Source organism: Typopeltis vanoorti, chromosome 22 (assembly GCF_054136105.1).
Source record: "Typopeltis vanoorti isolate ZY-2024b chromosome 22, IOZ_Tvanoo_1.0, whole genome shotgun sequence".
In the NCBI taxonomy this organism is placed as follows: Eukaryota; Metazoa; Arthropoda; class Arachnida; order Uropygi; family Thelyphonidae; genus Typopeltis; species Typopeltis vanoorti.
In genome coordinates this window covers 3105726-3126085 of record NC_143570.1, presented here as the reverse complement: position 1 = coordinate 3126085, position 20360 = coordinate 3105726, and the positions used below count along the sequence as shown (strand labels likewise).

The window sequence follows — 20360 nt, the reverse complement described above, 5'->3', positions numbered from 1 at the left end:
CATTTACGTGGTTTCCATGGTAATGCGTGTCAAATCGTTTCTCATACATTACTTCAGCGTACTCCCGTTCCCCTCTCCCAATGCTACTCACTCAAGTTGTCTTCGTTTCTGTTGTAAGTTGACAACCCCATCAGAGTTTCGCTTGGATTTACAGTAGTGCATTTGTTATTTCTATGTATTACTTGTGCCTGTCTACGAATATTAAAGATGGCAAAGGCAGCTTCTATAAATAAAGGAAGCCATATTAACGTCAGTAATATGGTGAGTGAAAGACAGACATTGCCGTTTCCTCCATACACTACAGAAACGACAATTCTATACATTAGTACTTTCCTACTAATGTTTAGCTTCCTAAACAGCAGGAAAGTATACCAACTTTCATACTTCAGTAAGAACAGTATGAAAGTGTGTTTTAATTCAAAATCTCTGCCAGTGCAATAAAAACCGTGGAACGTAAAGTTGCGAACAAATTATCCGAACAAGCCCAATTTTCGTCAAGTTTTTAGTTTGGGTTCACTTTTTTGGTTGCGTGCTGCTAGTTTTTAACTGCCTCTACGATGTTTATTAATAGTGTCGTGCATTATTAATGCACGACATTGGCAATTCGTGGTGTTTTATTCGCTTTGTGTAGCTACAAAGCGGGTACTCCAAGAAAGCGTTCAAAAATATGTACTCTTTCTCATACACATCCATGACTCAAAGACAAATTACCAATGAGTGTGGTATTGGTTTGGGCACTGTCAATGCGATTTTAAAGAGGTTTAAGGAGACAGGTACCTTTTCTCCTGACAGAAAAGGAAAATGTGGGCGATGCAGGAAAACTACACTTACTCAAGATCGTTTACTAGTTAGGAAAATCAAAAGGAGTCCAAGACTGTCTGATGGAGACTTCGCAGCTAGCGGGATCAATGATTCTGATATGACAGTCTGTCGAAGATTGTTGGAAGCAGGAAGGACTGCCCCCACAGACCAAAAAAGAAACAACTGTTGACGAAGGCTATGCAGAAAAAGAGGCTTTTCCCAGTGGGGAAAAGAGCACAAAGATCGGACTGTTGAGGGGTGGAAGAAGGTCATATTCTCAAATGAGAGCCATTTCATTGTACAAAGAGAGAGACCACCCTACGTTTGCAAATCAGTGGTTGAGAAGGCTTTTCCCACCCACCTTCAACGAGCTCTTAAACACCCAGCTAAAAAGATGTTCTGGGGTTGATTTACACATGACGGTCCAGGATCGCTTGTGCATGTTGACGGTATGATGAAAAGTGACCAAGACTTAAAAATATTGGAGAAAACAGTTTTCCCACAGATCTAGAAAGACAAAGAACTCATCTTCAAACAGGATCTCGCTCCATGTCATACTTCAAAGAAAGAGTTCCTCAAAAATCATGACATCCAATTCCGTCAGTGGCCAGGTAACTCTCCTGACATTTAACCCAATAGAAAATTCGTAGAGATTTGGAAAATTAAATTGTGATACAAAGGATCACTTAATGCAATCTATTGAGTGATCCTTTGTATCACAAAGGATCACTTAATGACCTTATTAGGAACAGAAGAACACATAAATTATTAGGTAAAGTTGGAGTTTAATTTTTAGACTTATTTTCTTGCGAAATTAAAACTTTTCTTTAAAATGTGGATGTTCGGATTAATTTGCTCGCTACTGTAAAGTAACAATAGACAGAGGTCCTTATAACCAAGAAAGAAATCCCTATAAGCCTAAGCCATCATCATGGGAAAAGAGCCCGATGACCATCACAACCATGACCCTCTGGTTTCCAGGCCCCTGTTAGGGTGGAGGGTGATGAGATAGCAGTGGATAATTCCACTTAGTTTTTCTTTACCTCCTTTATTTTAAGGCCATTAAAGCTGCAATTCGAACGGTTCTTTTAAATACGCTTTTCCATACATATCATTTTTGGTATCATATTCACTTTGCACTGTTTTGCGTTTCTTATGGTAAGTTATACTAAATGTTTAGAAAGAATATTTAATTTGTTTTACTTTGGTATGGGTGTCATTCACGGTCCCAATTAAACCTTGATTACATTAAGTCGTATGGATATTTGCTCCTCGCTGTAAGTGAATTCACTTATAGGTAATCATTTTTGGTTCCCATTATACCATCTTATCACGGGAACCCCCGTATATACTGTGTATATATAAACGAGTAGAGCAGTGTGCCCCTCCACGATGAGCTCTTGAACTCCCTGGAGGTGTCACGTAATAATAACAATACAGTGATCCCTCGGTTAGTGAGCCCCGATTAGTGCATCATTTTTTTCAATACCCAAATTCGATTAGTACGCTTATATACATCTTAAAAATAAATGTTACAGATTTTAAACATTTTCTATCTATACATTTTTATGGCTAACTATTTTAAAAAATCACTCACCAGAATGAAATAATTTAGTTACCTATTTAAAACATTTTACAAAATTATTTCAATGGCATACTACACTACTTCCATGTACACTTTGTATACTATGTTACAAAATTTACTGCCAAAATTTATGTCGTCTGCTATAGTACGCCCACAGATTCGAGACCCTTCGACACTTCTGCGCATGTCACAAAAAGGAGAATCCATTCCGATAATAGGATAATCAATCCGCTTCTGGGATGAGTTTATTATTACACGTGGAAAAATTAACTTTTCTTTAATGATCAATGTAGTTTTTAAAGTGGTAACTATTTTGCTTGTATAACAGTTGGGAAATTTTATCTATAAAGCACGTGATTTCGCGTGTTGGCGATCAATTCGTACTTTCTTCATTTCTTTCTCCCCTTCAGCATGAATCGACTATTCTTGGCACCAAGACAAGCGAAGTTGAACAAAAGTGTGGGCGTACTATAATTACATAGCGCTTTGATGGTCGTGCCTCCTTTGCAATGTTATATGAGTGTGTTTTCCTTACTTTTATTATTTTAAAGTATTTTCCCAAGCTTTAATCATGGGTAAAAGAATTAGTGAGCAAAAATGTGGATGTGCGAAAGAGATTTGACGATGAAGAGAGAAGCAGTAAAATTTGCAGAAGAGTAGAAGAGGCAACAGGGCCATACCGTCGATTGTATGAAAAAAAAGAAACAAAATGCCCGCCAAACTACGTTAACTCAATTCTTTGTTAAGAAGTAGAATAATAAAATTTATATTCTGAACATGTTTTATTGTCTTTCAGCTTCATGGTTTCCCTTTAACTAGGCCCTGAGACATACCCTAATTCTTTTATAAAAAATTAAGGTTCAAAAAAGAAATTTGAGGAACGAATTATACTGTTTCCCATAGGTTATTATATAATATATATATTATATAATAACGATTAGTGCGTTTTCGATTAATGCGCCTGTTTTAAAGAACGCATTAGGCGCACTAATCGAGGGATTGCTGTACTCAGTGTGTTCCAATTGCATTACCTATTGGAGCACAGATTTACTATCTGATTCCTCGTTCTAAACCACTTGAGGCGTGTTGATAAACAAAATAAAATAACATGTTTATCAGCAACCAATTCCTCAAACTATTGAAGAACGTAAACACAACGTCGAGCAATTTACGCGATCATCAGTCCTAAATAACGCGTGAAACTCCAGATTTTCATAATTTCAAGCTATTAACCAGAAGGGACATCGTGAATGAGTAGTTATGTGGTGGTTATTTGCCGCCCGCTAAGCATACACAATACATATTCCTAGCATCAAAATGTCAAATAGGATGTCGACAGTAAATGCCCACCAGAAATGGCAAACGAGTTCGTTTCCACGGCAGAGCATACGAACAGCCACCAACTGCTTGCAGTGATGAGCTCTCTTGGACTCTGTGGAGCAATGGAAAGACTCTGACAAAGTCGAGTTAAGGTTTGGCACGGTGAACCAACAACCGAAGAAATTTCCCCATCACGCTGATGTAACAAATTCTTCGCTGACCGGATTGTGATGCTTCCTAAGTAAAGCAGACAAGCGAAAGTTAATACTGAAATCTCGCTGCAACTTCAGCAACGACAGCGAATGGCCCGTTTAATAAAAATCAAATTTCGCCATTGACTTAACTTCTTGAGAAAGTTTCCCTCGATTGCGCCTCATTCATTCTTAGTTCGGCTTCGTTTGAGGTGCAAAAATAAAAAGGAATCCGGCTCTGAATTGTACTGCGCTTAGAAAGAGACAACGTTTTCTATTAGCAATTCTGGTCGAAGATATTACATCGCGAACCACTGGGGAGCTTAAGCGGCACGCAGAAGGGTTAACAGAAGAGAACAAATGAACTCCCTGCACGTGGACATGGCGTGTATCGAATCAAGCTGGGAGTAATGCAGTAACTAAAACGTTCTCCTTTTTTCATTAAATTTAAGATTTGAATTTGGAGTGCGAGAGATTAATATTGTTAGACAAATAAGATACAATTCGGATACCTTAAGCACCGTAAGAAATGGAAGTTTTTGGAGAAATATAAAAGAAAAAAAGCTATGTGGTGATCGCGCTGAGTATTTTTATCTTCCTGCCGTATTCTGCGGGGGGGGGGGGGGATTTCGCTCTGTAGAACATAAAACTACCGATAAAAATTTTCCATGAAAAAAAAAAAGACTGCAGAAAAATCTAATGAGATATCTAAAAAATATGCACATCCCACGAGTGATTGCAGAGAAGTTTTGTATTTAAGTGAAATAAAACAAAAGAATAAAGATTTATTGGCGACTGTGCGAATAAAGAAAAATTGTTTTCTATTATATACGATTAGCAACGAAAGAGAATTTCAGAAAGGAATACAAAGCAAATCACTTTGCTTGGAAAGCGTAAACAGTTAAAAAACACTTTAAAAGGGAGAAAAATTTGAATCAAACAACAGCTATAAACAATATACACGGAAATTCACCCTTTTGTTATGGAAAAAGCTGATAATATGCATACAAAACTGATTGGTTTGACCGATGCAAGGCAGCATAGGATTTATGCCCAAGGATACGTATTCGTATCTTCCGCTTTTGGGCTACAGAAATGCATCACTGCGCTGATTTCTTCTTATCTGTCTAGTAATTTGATCTCCATAAGAAAGAGTACTTTTGTAACCAACATCGTAAACGTATTTTGGGATATTTGCACACAGACAAAACTCAAGAGATAAGACAGACAGGAAAAGGAAACAGGTCACATGCCATAAATGGCTACAAGAAAGTCTTATGATTAGGGTTAATTTAAAAAAATCTCTCGTATTGTCTTAATAATAAAATCATTTTTTAAGTTTTTTTCTTATCAATTATGTTAACCGGCAATCTTGATTCCTTTCTACAATATGTTCTGAACCCCCCGTCCGTTCTTGATTTGATGTACAGTGCAATCCGCGAGGATCCAAATGATGCTGAGCAACATCTCGTATCAGTGCACAGAAAAATAAATTCTTCTGTCAAGAAACAAATAATTTCTGTTCAGAATTGTAGAGTTTAAATAATTCTACAGTGAAATATCTAAAAGACGCATCTGTTAACGTCATTTATTCTTCAAAACAACGCAAAAGTTGCACTGACTGCGTTAAATTTCAGTTGAAAACTGAGCTCAAGTTTGGCATCCTACATAACAGATCGTGCTAGAAAAAAAAAAGATAAATATCAGAAGTATCATATTTTTGCGGATACTTGATACCCAAATTCCTGATGTCACATGACTACTTGCTTTTTTTCCGAAATGTTCAGCGAAAGGATTAAGATCCAAAGCAAAGTTTGGTAACATGTTCAATACATTTATATCAGGAAGATACGAATCCCATATACAATATTTAACAGTGAAACATCGATGTCAGTTTCTAAATAGATTAAACGGATCTACACAGTAACGAAATACATCAATTAGTAACGAAAGTTAGCTAAACACGAAAATATCGATGATATATATTTGAATAAAATCATCAAAACGATATTTTAACTAATTTTTTTATAATGGAAGTATTATCTAGCATGCTCGGAACAAATATTCTAAACTTAATGAGAATAAAAGCACCAGGTGGCGTTATTATTATATATATATATATATATATAATGTCACATAATAATAATTATTATTATGTGACACTTCCAGGGAGTTCAAAGACTCATCGAGGGAGAATGTGCAAACAGCATCGAGCGATTAACTCCTTCCAACTACTAACCGCGCTCAAACTTGCTTAACTTTTTTGAGAGCCATTAGTAGCAGAGGCTCTACCAATCGACCAACCTATGCTGGTATATAAGTCGGAACATTACTAGGGCTTAATCTCAGTGCTGATTACGTCGACTGTTGTTTTATTCGGTAAGTTTAATTTGCTGTTGCACGTTAAATCATCGAGAGCTCGTGTAAGTGGTCCAGGCATCGTTTTGTTATATCTGGCAATTAAAAGGGGAGTGGAGATATTCATAGAATTTGTCAAAAACGCGTATTATGTAGTATTTTTGAAAAATCATTAAGAGACTCACTTCCCCGTAAAAATCTGTCATTTTTGGAATCAGTGTAGGAAATTTCGTAGGTTATTCGAGTTTGTAGGACTTCGTTGTTATTATTTTCTGCGCTGCATTTAAATGTTGAAGGTTGGGTGTTACACGCTGCATCCATCCGCAAGTTGGCGATAAAGAGAGACAGCCTCCCGATAGCATAGTACATAAGACTGCGACATTTTCCCTTGGTTTTAAAGACCGAAGTCTGAAACTCGCCTAAGACACAAGGATCCTTTATTTATAAAGGCTTGTCAACCGAAGATGAGTTACCAGTCGCATACGGAGATTGCGGGATTTGCAACAACAACAAAAAAGTATCCCATCGGAGAATATACGTACTACTCTCTTAGATTTTTGGTAATCCCAATCAGTCCCAATTCAACCCATTCCCGACGCACCTATTGGGTACCACGCTCATCTAGACGAGACGGTTCATTAATTCTAGTTACAGAGAGGACCAAAAGGAGTAGATGGGTGGGACCACTTGGGCATAAAGAAGCGCTAGCAATTTAACCCGACTCAACTTCTTGTCGAAGAATGTCCGTGGATACGACTACTCCTTCTTTATAGTTTTGACAGTCAACATCGCTATGTGACACTCAAATTACATTTTATTATGAAAGTAATAAAAAAATGCAAGGAGAGTCGCGCATTTATCTGAACGAAGTACCCAACTTTTTTTTTTATTATTTCGTAAGGTTGAAAAGGTTATTTTTTTTCGGAGAAAACTTTTTTTTTGAGAAAACTTCGCCATCGATTACACGCATGCGATAAGGCATATAACCATGCACGTGAGGTTCTAATAGAGCGAATTAGGGTGAACGTGTTTACCGCTGGAAGGCGAGTCACCAAAACTGCGACGGTAACGTCACTTATAATGCAAGACTAACTTCGTGGGTTTAATAGCGACGATAACTATTTCTGACTGAGAGTGATAAATACATTCGTACACGTGAGTTACGAATCGTAAAATTTTCTCTCTTCAATAAAACTCAACATCTTCATGTTCGCTTTTGGACTTCTTTTTTTTTTTTTTTTTTCACCGAGCGATGGTTTTCGTCATGAAATGCAGACGCTTACAAAAACAAATAAACACATGGAAAAGTGAATAATCCTTTACATTTTCGTGAGTAGTTTCTTTATCTGGAATTAATAATTACAGACGCAAATAGGCTGCAATTCACAGAAGCGGGATGTGGGAGGTGAATACAAGGCAGATTCAAAAATATGCACTGCGGGAGCCAATCAAGGAGGCGCTTACATCGTCGCGAGGAAAAGAAAGTCCTGATGAAACTAGAATAATAGAGGACATCATTCAGCACGTATAACGTCCGTTCCAACGCCGGTGTTGACGTAAGCATTATTTGGATGGCGTGAAACGCGACTGGTCAATAACCTCATACATTAACACATGCTTAGATGAGGAACATTATGGAAACACGTTCAGTTTTTCCATTGAGAAGCAAGGATCCGACGATATTAACATACATTAAGATCTCCATATATGCGTCCTTTCGATTCATCGTGATAATGCCTGGAATGCAATGCATCGGTTCACTAGAGTGGTGTAACGTGATAGAATACAATGTTTTATAAATTTTCACGTACGCGTCCGCTGGAGATAGGATGAAAAACATGCGGGAAAGAATCGGACAACGGTGTTGTCGAAGGTGAATTTAGAAAGAATTGGATACCGTAATCCCTTACGCGTGGAAAGTACGTTAATTAAAATGAATAAGTAATGGATTTTAACGGCATTATTGGCCAAGTAGGTTGCCCATAGCGGATGCTCGTGAATGTCTTTAAGTTCTCTGCAAGGTGTGAGGGCTGAAGAGGCTTGGGAAAATGTTCATATTCGGTCTCTGGAGGGATTCATCTAACACTTAACCGAACCAAAATACAAACGTACGGTAGGTTTACAGTCTTTCGTGGGTAAAATCTACTTAAGTAATTAATGAAAATTACTGCGTAAGGAGTGGAAGATCTACTGGATCTGCATGTCTAGAGAAAAGGGTAATCTCATATTTTTAATTCATTTAATTTTAATATTAATGTTATGAGATAAAACTTTAAATAAACTGAAAAAATATCGCCCCAAATTCGTATTCAATAGGTGGGCTGTAAACCCTTCTGGTTTACACTGAAGTCCTCAAAACAAAGGACCGACCACGTCCGCTTACCACTACAGTGTACACACAACGGACCGAGTAGTTGCTGAAACAAGTTTTGATGTGCTCTTCACCGAATGCCTTTTCACAAATTAGCTTCTTCTTCTAAGTATTAGGCCTAGTGGCCTGTTACGGAGCTGTCCTTAGCCCTTCCAAACCGTCCCAAGGATAAGGTGGTTAGCCGTATGCCTTCCGGTGTGTCTGTAGATGCGTGTGTTCATGAGGCCGGTTTGCTGGGGGACGAAAAAAGCCCTATTGACAAATTAGCAAAGGATAATAATCGATGGGTGTGTTAACCGAAAATACGCATTATTGTGATACCAGAGAGGTATTAGGAGAATACTACAGCATCTTCCTTTAAAAATTAAAGGGTATTTTTTAAACAAACAGAATGCGCATTCTCTCCTCTAAAATATTGTGGGATGCGATAGCTTCACGACTTCTTCCCGCTCTCAAAATAAACCCTGGTTACGCCCTATTATGCGCTAAAGACGACTCATTGAAATAAGCCCCAAAAATACCTTCAGCAGAGATAAAGTTTTAATCTCTTTTAACAACAGCGAAACGATGCGCCTAATGGGGAATTCTTCTTGCTATTAGGGGGACTAACAGGGCCATGAACAAATACAAGCGCGTGTATTTCTAAGAGGCCTTTCATTACAGCAGGGAGAAGAAGCTGTCGCCGCAACTCCGATGTCTTTTTAATTCTCGCGTTTATAAGAAGAATGTTTTCCAAGTTCGGACACGAAGTCAGCATTAATCTCGCGCTACACGTGTACAAATGTTCGTAGAAGTAAGAAGTGTATTAAGAAGCTGAGACACGAAGCTGACACTTAATCTCTCTTAAGTCGTTGCAGACTTTCATCGATTTCAACCGCAGTGCCCTCTATGTTTGGAAAAATTAAGCTGCGTTTCTAAAAGCTACTCGCACCGCGATGGCGAAGCCACTTAAATCATCTTAACGTAATCTTTTATGCACGGACTAGCTGTTCACGTGCTCAGAATGGCGGGGGTGGGAAAACAATAAAGACCTGAGCGGATTACAAATTGAGATTTAATGCAAACTCCCTTCCCCCGGTGCTTTCCCCCCCCCACACACACTCCCATTTATAACTCCACAGCTGTGCATCCCTAGTTCTCGCGCTCTTCGTAGAAGCCAACTCGAAAACGTGCGAAGGGTGTCGGAACAGAAAGCGAACGGGTGTGTGCCATCCATCTCGAAACTTGGTCCGAACCAGAAAGGAAGATGGCGGACGGACTTCATCATCGCAATCAGCGTATGAAGCATTCGCTGCGGTGAGGATGGGAAGAACGATTTAAAATTTAAAGTAATCGTACAAGTTAGTGAAACGTGCACAGTCATCTGTAGAATGGCATTTTTATCCCCCACAAAAAAGAAACGAACTATTTGTCAGTGGCGGCTTGAAATCGCGGAGGCACTGCAACTTTCGAAATATACATACACACACTGTAAGTACAGTGTATACGCGTTTGGATAAAATATCAAAATTACGGTAAAAAAAATTAAACATGAAAAAACATTGTTTATTATCGATAAAATTACACAGTTTGGATAATTCAAATTTACTTAAAAATAAAACCTATTATCATAACCCCAATAATGGTCTAAAATAAAAACCATAACAAGTGTTATGTCTTTAATTGTAATGTCCAAATATTTAAAGAGACACAGTAAACACGATAAGCACTAAGAACACTCTACTCCTGGCGCAAAGTGCATATAAACAACAGTGGAACTGCGCGACGGACAGTGCCGCATTACGCTAATAGCTCGCATCTCACTATGACGTGCATGTGCTTGTGCGCATAGTAATATGACGCCGTAGTAAACACAGTACTGCTAGCGCCCTCCTAAGTGCTACAAGATTGATTTTTATTATTTTTTATACAAAATAAAAGAATTGTATAGGATTGCTGATGATAAAATTAAACATTACAAGCAAATACAAATAAATTAATAAATACTTTTATATATATGGAGAAAAATTGGGGGTGCTGCAGTTCCGCAGTGCTTATGCACGAGCCGCTCCTGCTGTTTGTTATAAAAACTGTTTTAAAACTTCATTTCAAACCTAAGGAAAGGCAACTACTGTCTGCCTTACTGAACACTCCGGTTCCAACTACGCATGCGCAACACATCTGCACACGGCACTGAAGTTCCATTAATGCATCTCGTCGTGGCAGAAGAGCTAAAGAGCCTAATATGAAACGTAATGTATTTCGGTGCTCTTACAACTGACAACAGCAAAGAGCGCTGACGCCAGAAAGGGCGGAGGGCGACACAAGTAGAGAAAAAAAAAAAAGAACGAATTATGTAAGTCAAGCACGCAATATGTCTAATATTAACATAACTAAGTCTCGAGTCGCTAACTGAATGTTTTCACCCTCCCCCCTTCGTTAAATATTCTGACGCCAGAACCCACAATAAACAGCTCGCGGCAATTTTCTCTAGGTGATTTCTAAATTCCTCTGACGTCACAAATATAATGCACGACCTTTATGCGAAGCATTCCTCGCGCTGCACTTGGAAACAATGGGCGTGTGGAAGTTGCAGTTGCCGTGGCTATTAGCGAACAATGCATGTTTAATGCTGACTTCGTCTCGCAACAGTTAGTCTGCTTGGGCAACCGATAAAAGCCGAGCAAGCTCGAGTCTCAAACACGAGCCCTATTAACTCTTTTCATTTTATTAGCAAGAACGGATTGATGGACAGGCTTATAATTTATGATTGATGAATTTCTCGCTTTATATGTGTTTACTTTTGTTCGCTTCAGAAAACTACAAAAGTATCTTACTTTTACTCTTGGAGATTAAAAAAACAATTAAGTACATTAGAATTAAGGCTTCTGATGGGGTCTGCTGACATCGTAAGAATCCTTGCATGAACTGTTGAAAGAAGGGAAGCATTTCCTGCCTGCATATTCTCAATTGACAGATGCCAGATTTTCGTTCATAAAGTTTCCTTCTGAATTAATTTCATTTGTCATAAAAAAACCTATATGAACGCACTGTTTTCACATCAATTACCAGAAAAATATCTTGCTGTTTGGTTTGTTATGATGACAGAAGAGTTGCCAATAATTTGGCAATGGGCTAGTCAAATAATTCAGCCAATTTTGCTTGGGCTTTCAACTTGTATTTACAAAAGGACACACCATTGATCGGGCTGCCCAACAAAGTGACATTTCGCTATAAATAGCAGTCTTTTAAGACCAAACGGGAGAGGGATCGCTGCAGACAGTGCATACGACAGGTGTCTTATAACGTGCTAACTGATCTCTGGCATCCGAAGACCAAACGGGAGGCTTCCTCGCTGAGAAGGGTGGCTACAAAATCTACACGTGGCGTTCTGTCAGCACGAACTGGAAGAGGAGGAGAGTTAGAGACAGTAATCCGGAACATCCGGCGACTTCAAAGAGTCCCCGTCAATGCCAAGGTGTCACGTTAAGTGCAGTCGAAATGGGATCAGGCGCCTTTCGGAGGATAAGCAGACGTCGTTCGGCAAGCTACTCCTGTAGGTCACAAGGTCTGCCTAGAGCGTGTGTGTGTGTGTGTGTGCACGCGCAGCTGCAAATCTCTCAACTGAGCTCATTATGGACGAAGTCACACGGCTCCCCGCTTCTAGCTTGAGATATGGCACGTGCTCGATGTTTACACGTGGAAGCTGTACGAGTGACGGGGATGCTGCTACCATCCAAGTGCGGAAGGTTAACAAAACAAAACACGCTTTCAACAATTCTCCGCTATGAAATGACGATGCTGCTGGGCTCTCCAAAATAAAGCAAATATCCGATTTTCAAAGCCATTAAACAGCCTATTGAAGCTTCAGCCTTAATTTTCTGTGCATTTTACTCCCTATGCTTGAGGCAGTCGTTATTATCTTGTTGTAAATAAATAAATATAAAATTAGACATTTCCTCCTTGATTATGACCAAAGGAATATCGCATGATATTCGGCTACACAGGAAATTAATTACAATAACTTCAAAATGTATTTATTTATTTAAATCAACCAAATGATATTCAGTTCAGGGAAATTACACTAGATGGCAGCACTATATGTTGTGATTACTGTATTAGGGAAACTAGATACACTGGTGACAATGAGAGAGATCCGATAATATTGCACATCCATCAGATCTTTGGCATTCCAGCTTTTGGCATATTGCCATAATGGTGTTCGTTTGAATTCACTAAACAGCAATAAAGCCAAAGTAGAGTGAAGTGATCTTTTGTGACAAACTAAATTTAAGTTCGATGAGTAGCAAATGACGCTGAAAATGAGCAACCCACTTGGTATGCGAGTCGCCTTTGTGTTAACATACAGAAGAAAGCATTTGTTAGTTGAAGTGTAAAATGTCAGTTTGAAAGGATGTTTTTTCAACCACCAACGCGAATTCTAGTCGTTTAAATATATCAGCGCTATAAAGTCCAGAAGAGATGGTTGGCTTGAAATTGCAGCCACCGAGATTACGAGGTCGGCATATCGCGTGTGTTAACGGCGTGTGGGATGAAAAACCCTGCCACCGAGACCGGCTAGCTCGTCTTCTACAGAAAACCGCTGTAGGCTTCTCGTGTCGTGCACAGGATTCGATCCCAAGTCATTTGATGGGAAAAGTCGCGACTGTGCTGGTCTGCAAGTACTTATCTTTGTCGTAACATCCTGACCCCACTATCAGTCCTCTACAAGCTGAACCCAACACTGAAGAAACGATATGTTAACATCCCAGATAAGAAACCAACGTGTGCACACACAACAGCAGCAGCAGCACTGTTGTAAATACTTCCTGTAACCCATGGTCACAGGAAGTATTCCCATACCAGCATCTATCAAGAAACCGAACGAATCGCGTTTGCTCGTTAATTTTGTTAAATTTTAACTCGGTAAGCCAACCACGCTTTATAATTTTATAACGAAAACTATAATGTTGACTAACACGCAGGCGTAAAGGTCATTGGCAATCGTACGACCTTAGATCCACTTCGAACACGGCACGCTATTTTAATAGATCCAGCTTCAGCTTCGCACAACGAGCTAAAATTAATGCGGTCAATATTTATTGGTACTCGGCACGCGCTTATGCCAACCACTGACGGAAAGACTAAATCACCTCGCTTATACTTTTTTAAGTGCTTCGAAACGGCACGTGTACTCCACACGAAAAAAAAAAAAAAAAAAAAAACTGAAACCAAAATAAATTTATCGACTGATCGCGTGAACGGCGTTTTCGAAGGGGGAATGCGCGCTGCGATAGCGTGACAAGGAGACACCGCAGTGCCTTGTCGTTACAGCTAACGTAATGTCGCTTAACTTCGCGAAATGTTCACGACTGGAGGAGCGCAGTGAATCGCTAATGCGTTGGAAATATTTCTGACGGAAACCCTAAAGATCGCTTGCCGGGTTTCCCAGATATACACGGACACACTATTAAGTCCAACAATGTAATAATGTCTCTGTTGCCAAGGTAACGGCCCAGGAATCGGACGGAAGCGTGAGGATTCACCTGTAGTCGAGAGTAGAAAAGATCCAAAGGAAAAGAGGATGTAATCACGTGGCTTTTATGTGCGAAAGACGAGACGGGAGAGATAAATAGAGAAAGAGAAATATCCGTCGTGGTTTAATGTGCACGCGGAAGAGACAGAAGTCGCGTCGCAAACTAGGCGACACAGTATTTTGTATCACTTTAGATGCCGTCCTTGATTTACGGCGTTTTGCGATTTGTTCGCTTTGACACGCAATACTACGAATGAGACCGCAGGGAGGAGGCGCACGTGTATGCGACGTCTTCGTAGTTTTGAACGAAAGATTAATTTTAACAATATCTTGAGTTAGGAACAGTCGCGAACAAGTGCGGTGCAGCCAGGAAAGGGTTTTAATTATATTTACTGAAAGCGTTCTTAATCTCAGAAAGAATTATTAACAAATGAAAAAAAAAAGCATAAATGGAATGAAGTTAATTGAAACCAGAATATGATTAAAATATGATTATGGTTGGATCTCATCACAAGAACAATTCTGTAGACTCGGATTTTTTTTCTAAAAATGTCACATTATTTATTGCAATTTTTTTCCCCTTTTTTTTATTAAAACAAATAAATTGTGTCGTCTAACCTGATGACAAACACGTAGAGAGGATACACAGGATTCGGCTGCAAGTAGACAGGAACATACACCTTGGAACGAGGATAGGCAGGACCCTGGGGCACGAGGATCCTGACAACGTCATCGCTTTTCACTTCTTCGTAGCTACCGTGCACGCTAGACAACGCTACGTCCGCCAAGTACACGCTAGGAACACCAGGTGGCGCTGTCACGGGAAGCGCCGAATTGGAACACTCCAGCGAGTGGCTTTGCAGAACAGTGTACTCCACGCGCACCGACGTTTTCTGGGTCTTGGCAGATTTCCAAACCCCCGCTTCTAAAGGGGGCCACCAGGCGGCTGGAAGCGTAGCCTCGGCTAAGCACACTCCGTCTCGGTTGGCGCTCGGGCTACAAACCGCCATTAAATGCTGGTCCTGATGGTGAACGTACAACACAATACACAGAGGGCCTTTCTGGGTGTCTTCGCCGTGCTGTCGGGTTTTGGGGTCAGACGCCCGACTGCTGTGGAATAATACCCGTAACACAGGTCGATCGCGCCTTACCTCGTGGGTCACAAGATGAGCACTTACATCCAAGTCACCGACAGGTGGCGTTGCTAGTGCTGGAACAACGTCACCCGAAGTTACCCCCGATTCGTCCTGGCTTTCGTTCCAACTGTTCGCAATAGAGGGCACCACTAACGCCGGAAGCACAGTCTGTTTAACCGCAAACGGTCCGTATTGCGCTCGCACGGTGATGGGAATCGTCGAATGCAACAAGGTGAATCTTTCCATCGCATCCACACCGTTCCCGACCTCTTCAGCCTGATGGGGTTTTAAGAAAAATCCAGCATCCCTTCCTTCAAGAGTGATGTCGACACCACCCTTTATCCCTAAAACAAAATAAAAAAGCACAATTACGATGACGTCACAGGAAAGCAAACAAGTTAACAAATCAAAGAGTTTCATTTCTCAATTACCAGTGGGAGTAGGGACGTACTTCTGCATCCCTAAAATTATACCGACGAAAGACTTCAATTACTAAGATAATAAATAATGGAGAATATTATGGATCCAGACACGTATTTTATAGTCAACCTGAAAGAAAGTTGAAAAAAAATTGAAATTTGAGAATATAACCTTCGGCATCGGAGTTGCTTTGGTTTGCACTACTTAAAAGACACGGACTCTGCCCAGGAGCCTGCACGTTCGCTTTTTATTAGCGCTTAAATTACACTTCACCGGCCTGACAGCTGTTTCGAACTGTTGGTTCTCATCAAAGACCAGGCAGAAACAGAGAGACACTCCCTGTTCAATCCTCCCTGAGAAAGAGAAACTGATCTTAACCGCCATTCAAAATATCCTCCCTTTTAATGCATCTTTCGGTTAGGTGTCGAGTTCGATGGCCAGTAAGTTGGCATCATAAAGAGCCGATTAATGTTCTGATGTCCGTGCGCACAGCCTAGTGGCTGTGCGCTTCGCAACCCTATGCCTGGGGAAGGAGTGTCCTGGGTTCGATTCCCGTCGCCGACGTGAGGAATTTGAGGATCTTCCTCAGCCATAGCCAAGTTAGCCGGTCTTGGGCATGGACAGCAGGGTTCCCCCCCCCCAGTTTATCTGGGGGTTTTTATCCCGCAAGCAGGCAAACCGGCCCCGTGAACACATACAGCCATAAATACTTAACACCCCCATGAGGGGACTCAGCTCTCCCCAATAGGGACGGGGGAGGAAACTCCATACGAATAAATAAATGTTCTGATATGAAATGTTCTAGTTCAAAAGTTGCTCACTTCCTGACAAATACACAAATTCCCGCATTTGTTACTCAAAACGCAACACTGCCATCATCTGTGCTAATGTTCTGCACTGTTCCGATAGGACGGGAGTGTTTGTTGCTAGCATTTGTACCACCGCGAAGGGAGGCAGCGGGTATCTCTGTGAGATGCATGATTTATGATGTTTTCATGCCTAAGGGAACTTGGAGCACTTTGCCATTTTCAACGAACTCAACGGTAAACAAGAAAGAGCCTTTTTTTTTTCCCATCAGCTTATTTCAAAATCGTAACTTTCTTGCAAGACATCTCTTTGGATACACGAGCGCCACCTACTTCCTAACTGGAAATGTTTGGCACAGTTCCAATTAAACTAGGGCCGAGCAACATTGTAACCAGAGATATCGTAATTCGGAGTGGAAGTTTTTCAAACGACGGGTTCTTCGGGCCCCAAGACCTGAAAGACAGCGCGGTGAGCAAAGCCTCACCTCACTACTCCGCCTTCTACTTTGCAGGATCCTCCATTTCTTTCGCTCGGACGGCGAGCACTTATCCAAGGTACTTTGGATGGGTGCCAAAACGCGAACGTGCACACAGAAGGAAATCGGCCTTTTGTTGTGGCGTTGCATGTAACGGTATCCACATCGCCGCAGTGAGGAGAGGCCGAAAACGCGACAATTTCCTCGGTTTATAAAAGAGCAGCCGAACTGAACAAGGCCACTGGTAAGGGGAAAGGGAAACATCTTCTGAACACGAGCGGTCAGTGCGTGATGAAAACGACGTAAAGCGTCTTAAAGAACAGTCAGTGGTTGTATATCAAGCAGGCGGATCCTTAGACGCTCTGAGATTGAATTACAACGGCCGTCTTCAAGTGTTGGACCGACTCGCGCTAACAAAGTGTGTTAATAAGTGCACTGGCTGCAGAATCAGTTTCGAACACTGACAAAGGTCAACTCTCGGTGTTATCTGCAGAAACAGAAAATCTAATCTCACGATGTACAAAGTCTTCCGTTATTATCGTACAGGAGGTCAACAAATTTTCGCCTCTATCCCACTTTCATTCCTTCTCTACATTTTTCAACGGTTTCTAGCGGCTCGCCTTTATTATTATTATTAACTCCACATACGAGAAGTCTCGAGACCTATAACACGACTGTGTTGGATCGGAGACTTGACGTGTACAATTTACAAGAGCGATTTTTTGCTAACCAGTCCAATCTCAACCTTTTCACCAACATTTGAAGAACTTCTCATTTTCACAGATAATAATTCTTTACTGCCATCGATTTGGCGCAATTAAAAATTAAATTCTCGGTGATAACTTTCAGACAGACGCACGAATCCCAGTTCATCCACAAAACAGTTTAATGATGCACTGCGAATAAAGCGGAACATTCAAGACGTGGCCTCGTCATGACGTCATGAATTATCACGACTCACCATTTCTTCTGAACGTCACATCGATGCGCGAGTGTTAATTTTTATGACAAACTTCACCCCCGATCACTACTCCTCCACACTGTTTAGGCACGAACTAAATAAACGTCAAGCGTCTCAAGTGCATTACAGATGACATCATCTTCGTAGTAAGGTTTTTACATCCGCAAATGAGGAACTAAGAAAGTGTGTTTGTGTGCGAACATGTGCAGTCCAGGTTCTCCAAGAAAGACGACCGAAAAAGAGTAAACGAAAGATGAAGAAAAAAAAACTCAACAGTAAAGAAGCCTCTTCAAAAGTGTCTTAGAGGTGGGTCTTTAGAAGAAGCTATTTTGAGAGGCTCCTGCTGGGGCTAATCGTGGTCAACGACCTCACCTCCCGCAGTCCACTTTCATCGCGGACCTCATGGAGATTTTTCTACCAACGCGAGCCTAAAGAGGGTACACGCTGATGGTTCGTTAGTGTTTGCTACAAATGGGTTCATCGAAATCGTTCTGAATTACGACCGACAGCTAAGATTATGACGTCAGTTAACTGCATGTCTTCTTCTGAGTGATGTCGAAATAATCGACATCACTCAGAAGATCCCTCCACCACCGCATGAGACCAGCTAACTCACCCTCAGCTGAAAATCTTTGGACGAGATTCGAACCCAGGTCTATGCGACGGGTTAAAGGACTGCCGAAATCGACTGATCTACACCATGAATTTAATTAAAAGTTCAATAAGTATAGACAACGAACAAGGACTTCCGTAAATGTTCCGAAAATTTTTCTTCGCCCATTTTTGAACATTTTGAGACCAACAGGCCAACCCCGATTTACGTGGATTCGCTTTTACACGGTTTCTTTTCTATTTTTTTAAAAATTTTTTTTATTATTACTCGCCACTGGTTATATGTTGCTACTCACTTCCGCGCATGTGCAGTGTGCGCAGCACATCACACCTCATAGCTGCAAGTTCACAATTCGTTGCTGATGAAGACGAACTTCAAAAAAACGTCAGTTCGAAACACTTCCGATGCTGTTGTTTCTTTCCACGTAATTTCTTACGGGGTTACGAAGGAAAGTCGCATCAATGAGGACACGCAGGCAAATAAAAAAAAAAAAAACTCGAGTCCGCTTTAAGATGGTTGACGTCGCCCATGAATTTAAATGTAGCGAATCAAGAATAACAACAATCTTGAAAGATGAGGATAAAGAAGCGGCTGGAGAATGTTGCTCTCTTCTCGGCAAAGGTCCAGTGGAAAAACTGAATTGTGTGGATCGAGATTCAAATCAAAATCGGTCCCCGTTAACATGCAAATATTACACGTTTGTACATCGCATTATGAGAAAATGAAAAAAAAAAAAAAAAACTGTTCGCCGTTTAAGGCGGTAATTCGCTCTACACGGATTTCTTGGAACTCATCCCCCACCCGTAAAACGGGGGTTATCTGTATTCCAATTTGGGATGGCAATATTTCATCTCCGATGAGGTCAACGCTTAAAAGTGATTGTGTTCGATAGGAGTTAAAATACGCAGCGATTCGAGGTAAAGGATTCGCTTGGGGGTGTTACTAAATGAACACGTCAGTCAAGAATGACGAGGGGAAATCGCAAATCAACAGGCCTGTGTAGCATGGCCTCCCATCTTTTATTTTACTAGAACGAATTATCCCAAAGCACTGAGCACACCTTGACCATACAGCTGTTTGCACCCTCCCAACCCTCCACGCTCGCCACATGTTCCCAATACACCCTCTGAACCCTAGTGAACCCTGACCAAGCAAGTTCGCTGGTGCCGCGTGGTATTGATCGGTCAGCTCTTAGCTTTCCACACTTCTGGCTTCGGGGTAATGACTTTGGTTTCCTTGACAACCGGTCAAACAGACACGATGTTAGAAAGGGGGAATGGATCGGGGGGAGGCACACCGTGGTAGCGATATAATAATAAAATTAGTGCTCTGACGGGATAACAGAGACAAGCTTTAACTCAAAAAAGATTCTGACATTAACTCGAGCTGATACTTCTTGGTGTGTTTTGAGTGTAATTCGTTGGATTGGCTTTGACCTGTCTTAAACGCAGCCGGTGAGGAGCGCCCTTCGCGATGCTTAATTAAGAAAGCGGGATAAAAATGAAATGTTGTTCAGCTGCCTGAATTTAATCCCAGCTCTGTTGTTCCTGCCATGACCTCGACTATTTAGGTCATCCGCGGGGCATCTTATTAGAAAATCGCGTCTCATTCACGATTAGCATGGCACCGCCGTTTTAATGAGTGGAACGGAAAAGCTTATTGGCCGGTGCGGTATCAGATGATTACCGCTGATAAATAGCCGTAATAAAATAATCAACGGGGTTTACTTGATCTAACGCACTTATTGTCTTCGCTATGAAAAGAATTTTACGATATCGTTCTCTGTTATTGAATCCACAGTTTTAAA

General features: G+C 40.9%; 1 protein-coding gene across 1 annotated transcript in view; it reads right to left on the bottom strand.

Moving 5' to 3' along the window:
- Positions 1-20360, bottom strand: part of dtn (transmembrane protein 132C dtn) — a 151738-nt gene that overhangs the window by 79279 nt on the left and 52099 nt on the right. The window contains exon 2 of the mRNA XM_090412020.1: positions 14760-15621. Coding sequence (XP_090268146.1) covers positions 14760-15621 — 862 coding nt within the window. The remainder of the gene's footprint in view (positions 1-14759; positions 15622-20360) is intronic.